Source organism: Patagioenas fasciata, chromosome 5, assembly GCF_037038585.1.
Source record: "Patagioenas fasciata isolate bPatFas1 chromosome 5, bPatFas1.hap1, whole genome shotgun sequence".
Lineage (NCBI taxonomy): Eukaryota > Metazoa > Chordata > Aves > Columbiformes > Columbidae > Patagioenas > Patagioenas fasciata.
In genome coordinates, this window is record NC_092524.1 from 27,422,436 (window position 1) to 27,440,048 (window position 17,613).

Sequence of the window (17,613 nt, forward strand, 5' to 3'; positions counted from 1 at the left end):
ATTTTATTTCCTTTACAGTTGGGAGTGCTGGAAGGGTAAATCCATAATGATTTATGGAGCGTTTGTACATGCTGATAGCAAGGGCCCTAGCACAGCACAGCAAAAGAGGCAATCCTCTGCTTTTTGAGGAACAGGCAGCCCTCAGAAACTGAAAGAGGATGAAGCTGGGTTTCCTGTGATCTGGACAGGCTGGAGAGTTGGGCAGGGAAAAATTTAATGAAATATAACAAGGGCAAGTGTAGAGTCTTACATCTGGGTAGGAACAACCTCGGGTTCTAGTATAAATTGGGAAACGACCTATTAGAGAGCAGTGTAGAAGAAAGGGACCTGGGGGTCCTGGTGAACAGCAGGATGACCATGAGCCAGCACTGTGCCCCTGTGGCCAGGAAGGCCAATGGCATCCTGGGGTGTATTAGAAGAGGGGTAGTTAGTAGGTCCAGAGAGGTTCTCCTTCCCCTCTACTCTGCCCTGGTGAGACCACACCTGGAATATTGTGTCCAGTTCTGGGCCCCTCAGTTAGAGAAAGACAGGAAACTGCTGGAGAGAGTCCAGCACAGGGCAGCGAAGATGATTAAGGGAGTGGAGCATCTCCCTTATGAAGAAAGGCTGAGGGAGTTGGGGTTCTTTAGCCTGGAGAAGAGGAGACTGAGGGGTGACCTTATTAATGTTTACAAATATATAAAGGGTGAGTGTCACAAGGATGGAGCCAGGCTCTTCTTGATGACAACCAATGACAGGACAAGGGGTAATGGGTTCAAACTGGAACACAAGAGGTTCCACTTAAATTTGAGAAGAACCTTCTTCTCAGTGAGAGTAACAGAGCACTGGAGCAGGCTGCCCAGGGGGTTGTGGAGTCTCCTTCTCTGGAGATGTTCAAAACCCACCTGGACACATTCCTGTGTAACCTTATCTAAATGTTCCCACTCTGGCAGGGGGATTGGACTAGATGATTTTTTGAGGTCCCTTCCAATCCCTAACATTCTGTGATTCTGTGGTGACCTGATTAAATCTTGAGTTGTAGTTGTAGATTTTTAAATGTGAATTATTTCCTGTGTAAAAGCTAAACCGGAGCAATGAGAGGCAACAGGGGTGCTTTGTCCAGGCCAATGCTGTGCTGTACAAACCACCCCAAGGACTCTTTTCCAGCACAAGGCAGAAAAGCTTCATCTTCCCTCCCTTCTTCCCTGCTCGCTGCAGCTCTGTCAGTGCTCTGCCAGCCTCCCATGAAGCAAACCTGCTAGTCTGGTGGCCCTGTTGTCCCCAGCTCCGTGGCGGCACCTCCATCCCACTCAGTGGGGTGGCAGAACCTGCTGGTCCCATCCAGACCCCATGCCCCCAGGCCAGACCGTGCTGCCCGGTCTGTCTGCCTGAGACCCAATGGGTTTTGCTGGTGTGCAACAGCACAACAGACAATGAGCAAAACAAACTTGCAGGCTGCCGTGAGATATATCAGTTATGGTGGTGAAAGCTGTCAGAGATCTATGGTTTCTTCTTTGGAGGCAAATGGTAAGTGACTTCAGGAGCAACAAGCAGATTCCTTTTTATTTAATAAAGTTTATTATCAACCCATCTTCCCAATGTCCATATTTAGTCACTACTATCTCTCTGGATAGCAACTCTCTTAAAACAGGACAGGGACTGCAAAGGTTGTGCTTTGATTTTCCCCAGAGTACTTTTCTATGGATCCAGATAACGTGGAAGCAGCCAGTGAAGGTGTTCAAACTCACCTGCCCAGGAGGCAGAAGAGCAACTACAAATTAGGAGGAAGCAAAGCCATACACTATCCTGGTAAATGGGTGTAATTCATGGAGAGTCTCACATTGCACAGAGAATCTGCATTCAGACAAACAGAGTAAGACTGAAACCATCTTCTTGAGACTCCATTTGAAATATTCAAAAATCCTTGAGAGAAGACAGTCAGGAAGCCAGAGAGTGAAACACAAGCAAAAGTATTGAGATAGGCAGTACAGACACCCTTTCTGATGATGTGCAAAGGAAAAACAAAGTTAGTGAAGTGAAGCTAACTGATGGTGATGAGAGGGTATAGGAAGGAACATATTTGTTCTAGGGTGAGAGACAATTACTAGAATTACCAATGGACTCTTTACCAGGGAGTTTTGTGTACCGTAAAAGCAGAGAAGTGGTGCCTTTCACTTACTGTGTGCACAGTCAGCTCCCATGCACTCATCAGAGAAGCAGACATGAGATGATGTTTTGAAGCCCATAGTTAAATCACCAAACAAGTGTTCACAAAGGTGACTTCCATGGCACAGTTAATGTCATCAAAAGCCACTCATCAGTAAGAGGAGACCCTTTCTCATAGAAGATGGAAGTAAGCAGGGGATCTGGCTGGCATTGCACAATCTGTCGGAAGGAGATGCGGAGAGGAGACATCCCTGGTGCTTTACGTGTGCAGCTGGGGCAGCACCATGTGATGGCATGTCTCTTTTCAGAGGGCAGAGACCAAAGTTAACCCCAGGCACTGCTCCAACATCCCTCACCTTACCCCATCACACGGATTCCTTTGCAAACAGCATAACATTGTTCTGCAGGCTGGAAACATCATGTAAAACCTTTGATCCGTCCATTCTTCACCTAAGGGCAGCAGACAAATCAGATGGCTTCTTCTGATAAAAGAAAGGAATTTGTTGTGGTTTTTCTTTTTGTGTTTTGTTTTTTTTTTTTTTTTCAAGAGAATCAGAAGTTCATTACTAGAGTTGTCCAAATTAAAGTTCCAGTTTCATCACCTCCATTCTGCTCCCTCAGCCCAAATAATAATTGGATCATATGTCATTACAGTTGTTAGTTTAACTGGTAAATTATGTTTCACTAAATTTGGCCTTGAAATCTGATTTCAAAATGAAAATGAATTTTGTTTCAACATTTATTTTAAAAGTTACAATGTTTTGTTGTTGTTTGGTTGTTGTTGTTTTGTTAATTACATATTTTTCATAAAGAACAATCCATCACAAAAAAAAAGAATTATTTGTTTTTCCTCTTCTTCTGATGACAGACTGAAAATCAATGTTTCTAGGTTTGCTCTTTGAAGTGACTAATCAATAGAAAGCCAATGTTCATCATTTAGATTTGAGTTCTCTCACAGAAACAGTTCCAGGGCTTCGGCTATTGCTGGAGCTATTAATTGATATGAGCCCATAGCTGAGCTGAAAAGATAATTCGTCTTCCAAATAAAAGTGAGCCAAATACAAAAATGCCCCACAAAGCAACATCCCTGAGAAATTATATTGAGCAGTTCTGTCTAACAAATTTATTCCTGGTTCAAACTTGTCATTAACCCCAGACTATAAGTGTAATTGTGTGGAGTTTATGTAACACCAATCCACAGCAATTTTATTTCTGTGTTGTGGCTCATACCATTACTTCAAGGGTTGGTTTTGGTAAAGCCAGATGATTTTAAACCTTTAAGATTTTTTAATATCTTACCATGGTGGCTACCACATGGTTTCCATAAGCTGTATACACATATATAAAAATCAACTTAATTGTGTATATTTTTTTATTTCCTGGAGTTATTTTTCCTGCATTTTACTACACAGCAATTAGTAGCTAGTAGTTATAGAAGTTAGTAGTTTGCCATCAGAGACACTTCATTTCTTTCTTGTAACTAGGTCTTGATGGCTTGCATTACATTTTTGGAGCTGTTTACACTGAAACGCTCCAAAGAGAATAATAATTGTATAACACATATGCTTCAATGACACACAATTGAGCAAACTCTGAAAAATGTCTACAGAAGTGTTGTAACTTTTATACATCTGCTGTTTTGATTTCAGCTACGTATACTTTACGGTGAACTTGCATATGTAATGGAAGAGAAAACACATACTTTCATTGGTATGTCTGGTCAAATCAGAGTATGTCTTCCAGAGCAACTCTAAGTTTTGTAGTGATCTTTCAGAAGCAGTGCTCTTTTTGCTGACAGACTTCTTGCAGACTACAACACTGTCCAAATAATTCTTGACATTTTATTGGTGGGTTTGGACACCTGCCAATCATTAGTCACATTTGCAAAATCTGTGTGGTCCCTACTTTCCACCAGAAACTGGGATATACAGACAGAAAAACTCGAGTCCTGCCTAAGTTTCCCACATTATTTTTTTCTATACGTCTAAAGACAGCTTCTTTTTGCTAAGCCCTAGTTTGGTTCTTAAGGGTTCAAGACAATTTCTGTGGAATATTTTTTTGCTGGAGCTACCAGCTTTACTGCATCTGGTAAAACCATGTTCTATTTTTGCAATATCTCAAAAAATTAGGTAATCTTCTGATTAGTGAAAACAGGACTGCTGACAATTCCTCCTCCGTGAATACCACACTTAGGAAAACAATCAAATATTGAATATAAACATCAGGTGCAAACCAAAGCTGACAGGATCTTCAGGATGAGTACCAGGCAGGAGTGTCACCACTCCCCCTTGCTCTGTTGTGCGTGCGTGCGTGCCAGCTGTAGCATTTACAGCCACGTTGTTGGTTGTAACAGCAATCTTCCCTGTCATCACTAGCTTTAGCATATGGAAAAGGTGTCAGCATATTAGCACGTTCAGCATAAAATGTGCAGAATCCTTTTTGCCATCCCACTTACCTCCCTCTTTCCTGAGCACAAGCAGTTTATCAGTCACTCAGGAAGCTGGAATATTTTTCCATGCTACAAAGGTGCTAAGCTTACCAACCTTCCTAACTTGCTTTTTAACTTTGTTGTATTCCCGCACTATCACTGATCTCTCTTTTTGCACCTGGACTGGTTTTCCCTGAGGGCAGTCTGACCTTTCCTTTTTCCCTCTAACTCTAATGGAAGCAGATTATATACAAGCCCCATTCTGCAGTGCCTTTTTGGTATGTGTTGGCATACCAAGGCATCTGGCATCACAGACATCTGTTTTGCCTTTGTATTAAGTGAGAAACCTGGAGAACCTGTCTCAGACTGCAGACCAAAGCTGCACAACCTTGCTTCAGACCGATGAAGAATTTTATCCCTATTAAACCCAAATATGAAAAGAGGCATTTAGCATTGCTTAGAGCAAGCATTTATGTGCACAGAGGACACACCAACTGCCTGTATCAGCAGGATTAGCATGCTAACAATGCCTACTTGATCTTTTTTCTTTCATGGTCACAAGGACCGTGTTACCCTGCTTTTCACTGTCTGGTGCCTAGGGCACACCTTACTTCAGTCAGAGTGCAGGGACAGAAAGGGAAGAAGTAGTCTTTCCCTGTGCTGCCTCCCTGTGGGGGTAATGAAAGTTTACCCCTGGACTTTGTCAGTTCAGAGTGTCCTAAAATATTCAGCAATGTGTGACTGTGAACTGTCCTCTGCTAAATGAAGAGTAATCCCCACCAATGCAATCCAGATTACATTTCCATGTAACTTCTAGCCTTGACTGGAGATGATTTGGTGACAAATAGGTGGAAAGCCCTCTGCTGCTTCTTGATTCATTCACTGGCAGGGAAAACTTCTAGAACATCTTACTCAATGCAGAAAGAAGGAATAACACTGTGAGTGGATTTAAAACTTATTCTGAGGGTACCTGAACACTGGCAGGGTCTAGAGACAGAATCTGTACCTTCTATAATTCAGTTTCCTTCTCCATGCATGGAAACTGTACTCTAATGCAAAACAAGTGTGTATCAGAGATGAGACAATTCTCCAGATACAGTACCTTCACCAGGCAGAGCTTTGCTGTGAGAAGAGGTTGTGACAAAAGGTTGCTGCAACAAGAGGCTCTGTGATTGCTGGTTTACCTCCTGTAAGCATTTCTTGCTACGTCTGCTCACTGCTTCCTACACCCACTTCTGCTGAAGTGTACTTCAGCGAGTAGCAGATCTTTTAATCATTCTCAAAAGGAGCAAGTGCTGCTTATGCTGCTGCTGTGTTTCTTCCCCTCTCTGACTGCTGGGCACAAAGCACCTATAACTGTCAGACTGCCAGAAATTATAGAACACAGAAAATGTTCCTGATGTTATGAAACATCAGGAAACACAGAGAAGGAAGTAAAATTTCCACTTATAGAACCATAATCTGAGAAGATGAAGAATATCTTCTCAGGGAAGACATAGGCATGACCTCACTAGTGATGTGTTGGATGTTCGAAAGCAACATGATCCTGTCATGACCTTCTGTGCTTTCTGTGACATAAAGAAAAAAGTAAACTATCATCTGAAATCTCACCAATACAGTACTCTGGAAAGTTATCCAGGCGCAAGGTGGTGTCAATCAAACTGAACACTTCAGGAAAGATTCTTCCAAGAAACAGAGGAAGCACATGGCAGCACATGCATGAGGGTGATCCAGGTCTAGAGAGCAGGATGAATGAGAGTATGAAGACAAGGGATGCTATAGATTGGAGTGACAGCAATAGCAAAGCACCGGGAGATGCCCAGAGGCCAAACTGGCTATTGAGGACACAAAAGAAGTTGTTTCCTGCTTGGATCCCCATTGGCTGGTTCAGATTTTTCAGCCCTGGCAGGGCAGGCTCTGCTACTATATCTAGCCGGCAGCACTCCTGAACGGGCGGAGAAAAAGGCAAGCACTGGTGATCTGTCAAGGCTGGAGAATGGACCTGAAGATGTTCCCAATCTTCACTGCATTTCTGCTTCATGCTGCCCTGGGTTTCCCTATTCAGGTGAGAGCAGTTCCATGCAACTGTGCTCTGTCTTCTAATTTGCCTCTTTTTCCAGGAAAGAAGCCGCAGAGACCCAATGTGATAATTTCCCACAAAAAAATATTAGTAATATAGTACTATCTTAAGCCAATCTAACAATTTGGTTCCTCCCTTTAGGCTGATTTTGATGCTGTTGTTGCTGCATTTATGAGCTATGGAAAAATAATGCCTTTTACTTATTGATTTTGCAGGAGACCTATGAAAACAGCACAGCAAGTAAGTAGGATTTATACTGTCTTTTAAAGAAAACTGTGAATTCTTGACTGTGTATCACATACTTTGTTCGTTTGTAACGACTTTAGAGCATATGAAAGCACTGACTCTCAGGCCTTTTGAATGAAGGCACGTTTCTAAATTTGTTATTGGGCTGAATGCAGATCTCTTTTCACACAGATGTGCTTTACACATATTTTCGGGATACGGTTTGTTAGGTTAATTTAAATGTGCTTTTACAGACTTGACAATAAAATTCTAATATGACATTTTGATACCTTTCAGTTAAGTATTTAAAATGCCTGCTACTCATTTGCCTCTTTGCCTACTTTGGTGCAGCAGTAAGAGAAAGGGATTTCTGGTATCAGAGAAAGCTTTGCTTTGTGCTGGGAGAAAAAACAAACAAATAATACAGGTTTAGTTGAACAGCTTTTGTCAGCCCACAAAATAGAAGATCATTGCAGGTCTCCAGAGTTGGGGGTGATGTGTTGTGAGAGGAAGAGGCCTTGGAAAAATTTGCTTGACATAATCAAAGCAAGTAAGTGGCTAATGAAACTGACCAATTCTTATTTTGAGCTGACATTTATGGCATGGAAGTAAAGGGATGTTGTAAAATTACTGCTCAGTATATTTGAAGCCGACTGATGGACATGATTACTTGAGTAGTCAGTTGCTAGGAATCAGAGTTGCCTGGTTATTGGGCCAAACACATACAATTAATTTTGATTTACCGTTGTTACTGCTTTTTGTGCCTTTTGAGACTCCTTTCAGTATTTTTAGTGGAGGGAAAAAGTGAACTGTATCATTTTTGAAAACTATATCAGACCAGACGTTCATTTCATCAAGGTCATGGCAGATGCCTTCAGTGGTGTTTCATCTGGGTTTTAAAAAGGGGTCGCAGACTTTAGGAATCTGGAGCCTAATTTCCATGACTTTGAGTAATCAATTAATCTTTGAGAAATCAATTAATGCCTCTTGGGTGCAGGAATTCTGAATATGGTCAACCCATCTCAAAAATGTGCTTTCCTGCAGAATTTTTTTAGATGTCATGGAACTGACTGAACTTTTCTATAATAAACCACCAGCATTACAGTGGACTTTCATTGCCGTGTAACATAAGCAACAGTCTGGAAAGCAGACTGAAGCCTTTTTGGCTCAATAAAAGCAATTCTCTTGTGGGTTCTAGAGAGATTCTGAGTAGGAACAAGTCTCCTCAGCACTTTTGGGCAATAATTGTTGTGAAAAGACACTGCAAGGTGTGACAGAGCTTGGCACATCTTCTATTGAAAAAATGTGGTCAAAAAGAAAAGGAACGCAAACCACAAAAGGCTTAGAAATAAGAGCTACTTGCATAAGAATTCTCTGTGTCAGTGTTGGATAGGAAAAAAATAATGGCTCTAAATTTTGACAAGGAAGAGTGCAATTATTGGTAAACAGGTTGAAATTTCAAGAACGGCTTTCAGCATGTTCATCATAGTTAAGAACAGGTCAAACGAACTGTGGTCAGGAATAACATAGATAAAACCGTTTCTGCCTTAGGGAAAGCAGACAAACTGGATGACCTCTGGAGGTCCTCACAATTTCTAAATTTTATCATATTATAACAATGAGGTTTCTGGTCAGAAATGTATATATCAGATCAGATTTTCACTTCCATGGTTGGATCTAGAAGCAGACATTTGGTAGAAATCAAAAGGTGTCACACTAGAAAGACACCTTGGGACTCTGAATGGTTCCAAGCTGCTCTCGGGTGCATACTGGAAGTAAGATTATTTGTTGCATGCTAAATTATAGCCTTCATCCATTTATTACTTTACTCTATGACACTGTGAAACCTGAGAGGATTGTTGAGCTGGTGACCCCGCACCTATTGCAATGAAACCTAGGGACAAAGCTTTGCTCCTCCCCGGCTCCGCCCCCTCCCCCTGCCCCAGTTTCCTTTGTCATTTTCCACACTGAAGCTGATAAAATGGTTTGCTGACTCTTAGGTGGTAAATTACCAGGATTGTGTCCTTCAGCATGATCTACTAGGAACTTTCATAGCTGCTTGTGTAAACATCAATTTAATTTCTATGCCTATGCATCAGTTAGTGTACTCCATTCCCTCCAAGCAAAGGGACCTGCCAAAAGCATTCTCATGGCTGAGGAGGCCTGTGATACTGAACACTGTGAAGCTGCATTCAGAATCTAACTTCTCCCTTTTGCTTGTCTTTTTTCTTCCTTGCTTTTTGCAGCAACAGAACCTACTGAGGTAAGGACAGCTAAATCAGCTCTTTTGATCACTTTGGGGTTCACCATTATGGAAAGTGTGGCCAAGGCTCCTGTACTCCACCTGTATGTTCTGTCTTCTCAGTTCAGCAGTGTAACAGAGTGAGCGGTTACCATCCGTGTTCCATTTATTGCTCCACAATGCCCAGATATAGCCCAGGAAGCTTTTGCTTTCTCTGGGCTCACAGAGAAAACTCAAAACTGTTTTTTATTTAGGCAAGGCAAGGGCAGTATGGCAAACTGTTTTGCTACAGACATGACCCCCAGAGCTGAGTACCAGCCTCCCAGTTCCGTAGAATTGCAGAATCACAAAATGTAAGGTGTTGGAAGGGACTTCAAAAGATCTTCTAGTCCAATCCTCCTGCCAGAGCAGGAGCAGTTCCCTAGAAGCCCTTCATCGCTGTGTTGTGAGGTGATACTGGGAAGATTGCACTGGCAATTTCATTGACCTTGCACACCTACTAGCAGGGAAGTAAATAAAACAGGATAATCTGAAACATACTGTGCACTCCAAATTGCATTTCCCGAATCTCCTACACTGATTCCCTTTCTGATACACATATTTGCCAAGATATCAAAGAAGGATATCTGCCACACCATGGTACTTCTTAACACATGGCCCAGTATATAAAAGCTTGAGACTGCACTTGTAAAAGATACTTTCAATGGTAGGCTGGACACTTCTGATCCTTTGCATGTTATATTATTTAATATTTATGTTATAGTATAAAGTGTGAAATAATGCATAATTCTTGCAGGTTACTACACAAGAGGATATATATGGTATGTATTATTCCATCTAATTTTAAGTATTTGATAGGATATACTGATCTTCAGCTACCCAGTTACTCCAGGAAATAACACATGCTTAACACAGATTAATCTCAAGGAAGAAATTTTAAATGAATGCACTCACCATAATATTTCATGCAAAGCAGAGTCTCTTGGTCAATTGCTTGGGCTTGCTAAAAAACCTCACCTGTTACTTTTGCTAAAAATAGCTCTGCTTAAATAATTTTCTGATTTAAGTTTCTTCCAAAGCTTACAGAAAGTGCAGAGGCTATGTGTTCATGCTTTTCACTGATGTTAAAACTTATTGCATGATGCTCAGTCTTCGCTGGTTCTATGTACCTGCAAGGCCTAGGAGTCCCTGATGCTGAGCCTAGCTGGGGACACCAGTCTGACCATGCATGGAATAGGACTGCAGTTCTGATTTCACTGGTTTCAAGGGGCTTTCAAGGGGTCAACATGCCCAGCAGCAAGCAGCAGGACTGCTCTTCATCCTTTTTTACTCCTGGTGTCTTATGTTGGGGGTTTGAGTGTGAACTGTAACTGTGCATGTGGAAGGAAAACTGCTGTCTGAGCACACAGAGGGAGCCATACAGCCATCTGGCCACTTGAGCAGGACAAGACAGGCTTACAGGAGCCAAAGGTCCAGCCCTTGAAATGCAAAGGCTAGGGAAAAAAATAAAAAAAAAAAGTAGAAGGAGGAGAGAAAGATCAAAAGAGAGTGGCTTTTGGGACTGTGTAATTGCCAAAATAACCACAGGCATCAGAAAGTTCACAAGACTGTATCACTGAGCAAATATCTACACAACTGAATGCCATGCCAGTCCCTAAATAGACTCTGTAAGTTTTACATGTATCACTGTAATCAGGACCCCATTGAGCTCTTGGAAACTCATCAGGTTAAAAATCAGGATACATATTTTCCCTGGGAATGAGAAACTGATACTCTTGTCTTTCTACTCAGAATCTCCATTGCCTACAGATACTGACTTTGAGGATGAAGTTGTTTTTAACAGAATTCTGGAAGTTAACAAAGGTAATGCCAGCAAGCCCTGCTTATAATAGGTCTCTGTTGTTTTTTGGGGGTAATGAGGGAGGAACAATGTCTTAGCACAGACTGTTCTCATCTTACAGATAATCATATAAGAGATGCCCAAAGGCAGGCCACAGGGACTACTTTGTGTGGTCTGCTGAAGCCCTGTGGCATCTCAAACCTATGGTGTCAATACTGAAGATGATGCCAAGAGTGGAAGCAATTGACTCTCCAACCAGCTTCTTCAGCTTTAGCTCTTGACATCTTTGCTGTTCTTTGGACATAAATAGAGTACTTGAATATTTGGATGCTTCACTATTTAACTTCCTTTTTCTTGAATGCAAGCATTACTTGTGTCCAGGCACCACATGGCTTTGTGCTACAGACTCCTAGACAATCTATGGTCAGTTCTATGCTCCCTGCTCCAAACTTCCTGTTCCTTGATTCTTCCAAACATCCCACTTTCTATCAGCTTGTCTTTCTTACATTTTCCCTTTCATCAGTCATTCAAGAAGCTTTACTACTGTCTGTAGAACTGGACACCAAACATTCCTACAATTTTCTCTAGACAACACTCACTTCTTTTCAGTTTGCATGCCCTGTTACGTTTACTTATTGGCACCTCCAGCCTTTTCCCAGAACCCTTCCTGGGCAGATATCTGATACCATTCATTCAGTGTCGCATGATGGGTGAAGAAATAGTACCAAGGTACAACATCCCTCTCACTGTTGCAACTGCTTCCAGTCATTCCCTGTCTTGTCTCAAGGCCATCCAACAGAGTTGGAGCTTCCCACCTCTCCTATTAACTAAGGACACAGCAGCAAAGGTAGGGAAGCGGATAATGTCCATCTAGCCCAATAGTCCATTTCTCAAACTATTCAGGAGCAGATGCCTAGGGAAAAATAGAAAAGGAAGATGAGAGTGACAGTTTTCCAAGTGTGCTTTGCCAGCACCAAGTAATCTGGCTCAGATTTTTCCATCCTTTCTCCCTCACCACAGCAAGTTCTCAGTACCTGCAAGAAGGTGACATAGTTCCACGAAGAAGTCGCAGTGCCATCAATTGTCGCCAATGCAAATGGCCCCAGTCCAGCAATGGGATTGTCCGCATTCCCTATGTCTTGGATCCAGCTTACGGTGAGTGTAAATGTCTTTTTTTTTTTTTTTTATGGATATTATCCAATAAGCTTCAGGTATATACCTGCTTCTAGTAGCCACACAAAGAGTTGATTAAATAATTTCTAAGGATTTACTTGCACTGTGCAAGCACAAATGAATTATAAATTACAAAGACCTGCACAAGAAAAAGAAAAAACGTCAAAATTCCTTGAGAAGTTTGCATCCATAGTGTTTTGGGTCTGGTCTCTTGGTCATTTTGTCTAGTGGTACCTGCCAGAATACCTGTCTTTATTAGGTTCATGCCTGTTGAAGTGTGGTTTCAATGGCCTACTTTTCATTAGCAAAATAGCTTTCCATAGCTGTCTCTAAGTGTACAGTCAGAAAATACATCAACAATCACCTCTATAGTTTAAAACAAGTAGCGGAGAAAATAAGGCTCCCACCTGAATACATTTGGATAAATATTTGGATAAAGAGGATCTTGTGCTAGGCTATTAATATCTTAAATGAAATGCATTACTGATCAAAAGGCAAGAAAGAGCCTAGGCTAGTGTTTCTGTCTCTCATTTATCTTGTTTTTGAGCTCATGTGAGATTTTAATGGCACTTGCCATTGTCCTTGTTTGACCCCCAAAATAAACCCTTTCTTCTCCAGAGGAGAGCCACGTAAAGGGGATTCAAGATGCCATGGCAGAATTTGAAACACTGACTTGTATTAACTTTGTGAAGCGCAAGACAGAACGCGACTACCTCAACATTAGATCTGTTGATGGGTGAGTTGAATTATAAATTAACAAGTGATTTCTACATTGTTTTTTAATTCTCCACTATACTCATTCTGTGTGACCTTAGAGAGGAAAGAGGAATGGATTTAGAGAAGAAACTTTATGTTTTATCCCAGTGCCAAGGCATCCTCCTTGGATACCTTGCTAGCTCAAGGACTCAGCCGTTACATCAGGGACTCACTGTAGACACTGAAGTGAAGCAGATCATGGGAAAGCAGCAATAAGGTGGAAAGAATACCTAAGCTCATGATTTCTGTGTGGTATAATGCACACTTGAGCACAACATATAACAGATGACTGTAGGTCCTATTTGCACAGGCAAAACCCATTTAAATTTATGAAGTAAACAGTTCTCTGAATCACACAGCTGACTGTCGAGGTCAGAAATAGAGCTTACGAGAGAATTGCTCAACACCCATTAGCTTGAAAGTGCTATTCATCTTATCTCCAGCTAATGATGCAGGGTTCAGTATTTCAGAAAAAAAAAAAAAAAGAAGTTATTTCTAGGAAGTTAAAGTCACTGTGTACAGAAAGTCAGAACTCAGGAGCCTCCTTTCTATTGAAGCTCTTCCAGGAAGCTTTAGCAGTGACCATACTTTGTTGTTTTTTTCATCATGGTCAGTTTTGCCGTTCTGTAGACTCTGATTATTACAGTGGACAGGAAGGAATCTTTCCACTCCCATGAGACATGTTTGAAGCAAGGTTGTCTGTACTGTTCTTTTGCCCACTTGACAATAAAAATCCCATAAGTCTTCTGTTGGTGTTCAATGTCTCTTTCAGCTGCTGGTCTCACTATGGGAAAGTAGGAGGTGGACAGACCGTCTCTGTGATGAAAGGAGGCTGCATGTGGAAAGGAATAATTCAGCATGAACTGGAGCATGCTCTGGGCTTTTTGCATGAACATTCTCGAAGTGACAGGGATAATCATGTAAAGATCATGTGGGAGTACATCAGTCCATGTAAGTACCTTCGAATTCCTCAATAAGGAAAGTGGTGTAAATACATCCTACTGTTCCCAGTCCTTCCTTCTTCCCTCGAGGGAGTAGGTAGGAAGCATATTCTAAGTGCAATATCATATATTACAGCTGACAGATCAGACTTCAGGAAGTTTGAAAACTCTAATAACCTGGGTCTTCCATATGACTATTCCTCAGTAATGCACTATGGCCCGTAAGTAGCAGCATGTTATTGCTTTTGTTGAACTCAAATCTTACATTAATTTCTATAACAACTCTCTCCTAACTACCAGTTTCCCTGATTCCCCTTCTGAGAAAAACACTATGAACCCGTTCAGAGAACCATTCTCTAAGAGTAATTGTCTTCTAGTTTTCCATTAAGGAGCCATTCACAACTGAGCTTGGGGGTAAAGGAGGACATCTTGAGATTGCTTCTTCCTACTGCTGGACATTTTAATCAAACTTATTTGAATAGCACTGTTAGATACAACAACTTGTGTGCAACTCTTGTTCTCCCTTCAAAGCATGCCATTAAAACCTGAAAGAAGTAATTGTACTTAAATAACAAAATTTTTCATGTTTCTTGTTTTTGTTTTTCAGGTACACATTTACTAATACCTCTGGGCAAGCAACTATTGTACCAATTCCTGATGAATCAGTACATATTGGACAGAGGCAGGGACTGAGCAACTTGGACGTGGCTAAAATCAACAAACTCTACAATTGCAGTAAGTATCTCAAATCCATCCTTTCATTTTCTACTCAGATCCTTCACAGAGACATTTGGGTGCACTGCAGAGGCAGCAATTTCTCATCAAAGACTGTGAGACTGTTCTCCTACATTTGTGGCACCTATTAGGGTTACTCTGGAAGAGAATGTGAGGCTGAAGCTGAAGGCACATTGTGATTAGTGAGAAAATGCTTTCTGCTTCAAATTAAATCAAACACACTGTTGGTATAAGTGGCGGCTGCTGTGCAGCTGGCCTAACTGCATACCACGTTGTGTGCTTCACTGGAGTAATTTGGTTTCTTACAGCTCAAGAGACAACTATAAACCCCACAAAGAGCCAGACATCTCTGTTCCTCATTGCAGTTTGTATTTAAAATGTGAGCCAAACCAAACCAGTTGTAGGCTCCTCTGAACTGGAACAGTTTCATGATGCCTTGTCCAGTTTTCAAATGTCTAAGCTGACATTCTAGACTTGTATGTATTTTTAACTCTTCACTTTTAATGCCTGCTAGAATAAATTCTCCCATACAACCAGAGATATTTGTTCAGTAAAACAGAAAAAACATGATGAATATAGTATCACCCCTTGCACAGAGGAAAGCCGAAGTCCTCCTCCTAAGCTTGGAATCTAAGCATTGCAGGACATCATATTTGCACTTGACTCTTCTAACATAACTTGATTTCCCCACCTCACCAATTGCAGTGCATTGAAACCTCTAACAGTCTTTATAGAGGTGAAGAAAGAGATCCCTTGCAAAATTACGGAGCTAAGCAATAAAAGCTCATTTTTTTTCCGCACACTATTTTACTTCCCATTTTGATGCATTATGTGAAAATTAGGATAAGACGATTCTTCATTTAACCAAGATGTACCAGCACCTTGAAATGAATCCTGTCAGATCAGAAAATCAAGACCAGTCAATTCGGAAGAGATTGTAATTGTAAATGAGTGCGAACTTCCACATGCATGGTTAGTGCTGAAACAAACTTTGTTTCTTTCTCAGGTCGCTGCAGCACTATTCTGGATGCAGCATCTGGGTTACTGAGATCTGCCAACCACCCGAGGAATTACTCAGATAACACCAACTGTGTCTGGCTCATCCGAACCCGATCCAGAAAGGTAATCAGGTGTTAATAGTGGTCTTGGAATATGGCTGAAATATGTTAAGCATTTTGCACTTTGCCTGCCTACCAGCTGCCAGCTAAGATCTTTTCCATGAGAGAGATTTCAGACTAGTCTCTACTTCTTCATGTCCTTAAGCCAGGCAAAGACAACTGCAGAGTTGTGATTTTGAAAAACCTCCATACATTGGGCTTCAGGTTTGCAAAATCAAGACAAAGCAGTCTGAGCATGGGAGCATTCAGTCACAGGCCCATTAGATCTGAACCCTGGAGCTTCAGGGCATGAGGCAAACCTGGGTAAGCGGTTCCAGTTCAGGCCTTGTTACAGCTTGGGTTCTGTCTGTTTTAAAGGACACTCCATGAAAGAAGTCACATACATGTCTATTAAAAGCTGGTTTTCTTTTCCCTTACAGATTACCTTGCACTTTCAAGCCTTTGACCTGCAGAGAACCAAAGGCTGTCAGGGTGATTATGTTAAAGTTTATGATGGATCCAGCAAGTCTTCTGCAGTTCTAATGGACAAGACCTGTGGATCGATGTTACCCAATGATGTAGTTGCTTCTGGTAGTCTTATGCTCGTAGAGTTCGTCACAGATGGTGCTGATACAGCGTCTGGTTTCCAAGCCATCTTTACCACTGGTAGGTTTGAAAAAAAGGAAAATGGCAAAGAAAAATGATCTGTGTTAAATCAACAGGTGTTCTACCTTTCTCTTCACATGACATTTGGCAAAACATTGTTTGAGGAACTGATCTCTGCAAGAGACATCAGTTCCTACCTTGTTTTCGATACAATGCATCAGTCCTACACTGGTACTATTTATTCACTGAGGCAGATGGGGCCATGCTCAGGACAAGTAAATAGTGTTATCCAGGTGATCTGCTGTTTGCCTTGTCTCTCAGATATATGCCATTCAAAGCATGCATCATTAAGGGTGTGATCAATTTAATATTACTACTAGTGTTACTGAGAATAAATCCTAATGTAATATTCAAATATATTGCTTTTCTGAAAAAGATGCAGTTTTTAATTACACAGTTCAGAGGGTGAGACAGATCTATGATGAAACAGGTCAACCAGCCCCATGGCAAGAAGAGAAGCAGTATTTCCATGGTCAGGATCCCTGGAATGTATCCACCTAAAACACATTTTCTTCTGTCCCATTTAATTCATAACTAAGGACACTACTACACAATTAAGTTGCGCAGACTTCCACGTTAGCATGTGTCAGCTGGAATAAAAAAATGCCTGTGAGCATATCTAGCTTACAACAACTGTAGTGTAGCTTGCCTTAGCATGAAAAAAAGATCAGCTATGTCATATGATCTTTTATTAGCCATGGAATAAACACAAGCATACAGAGAGTTTGCATAAATTCACTGAAATGCGGTAACTTAACTGTATACCCAAATCAAAACAACAATTTTGCATTTTTTCTATGTAGTATCCATTTCTGTCCATTGTATCTACGGAAGGAAAGAGGAGTAAGAAAACTCCCCATGCCACTTTGATGTTTCATAAACTATAAAACGATCCTAGTTGTCAGATAAAATGTGACTAACATTTACATACTTCAGAGATACAATGGTTTGTTCAGAGAGATCTGATATTCCCTCATTTCATTTACAGAGAAGACTCAAAGAAGAGCTGGCAACAACTGATGTAATGAAGAAGAACCTATCTTGTGAATATTGAAATTATGTGTTTCTTACTTTGCTCCTGTCCTGGTTTGGATCAGTATCAAATTTAATTCTAATAAGAATCTGTGTCTTCATCTTACTGAGAGAGTTTATTCCTCAAGCCACATGAATGTATGAATTCTATACATCCAGCATGCTACCCTTTTGTCTGCACAATTAAGTTATTACCTCTTTCTATTTAACAATTGAATAAAAAGCTTCATAAAAAATGTTTCCATTTCTGTTT

The 17,613-nt window shown here is 41.0% G+C and overlaps 1 protein-coding gene across 1 annotated transcript; it reads left to right on the top strand.

Moving 5' to 3' along the window:
• Positions 1-6,554: 6,554 nt before the first annotated feature.
• On the top strand, positions 6,555-17,364 carry LOC136102566 (astacin-like metalloendopeptidase). Its single transcript, XM_065839733.2, has 13 exons — positions 6,555-6,638; positions 6,869-6,893; positions 9,125-9,141; positions 9,917-9,941; positions 10,912-10,983; positions 11,981-12,115; positions 12,752-12,869; positions 13,662-13,840; positions 13,967-14,051; positions 14,438-14,565; positions 15,572-15,687; positions 16,103-16,328; positions 17,317-17,364. Exons 1-13 carry the CDS (start codon positions 6,570-6,572, stop codon positions 17,346-17,348), a joined length of 1,227 nt encoding a protein of 408 aa, XP_065695805.1. The 5' UTR covers positions 6,555-6,569; the 3' UTR covers positions 17,349-17,364.
• The last annotated feature ends 249 nt before the right edge of the window (positions 17,365-17,613 follow it).

Coding starts and splice junctions, on each gene's coding strand:
- LOC136102566 (XM_065839733.2), top strand. CDS start 6,570: ATGGACCTGAAGATGTTCCCAATCTTCACTGCATTTCTGCTTCATGCT. Junction 6,639..6,868: donor CCCTGGGTTTCCCTATTCAG/GTGAGAGCAGTT, acceptor TTGATTTTGCAG/GAGACCTATGAAAACAGCAC. Junction 16,329..17,316: donor CCAAGCCATCTTTACCACTG/GTAGGTTTGAAA, acceptor TTTCATTTACAG/AGAAGACTCAAAGAAGAGCT.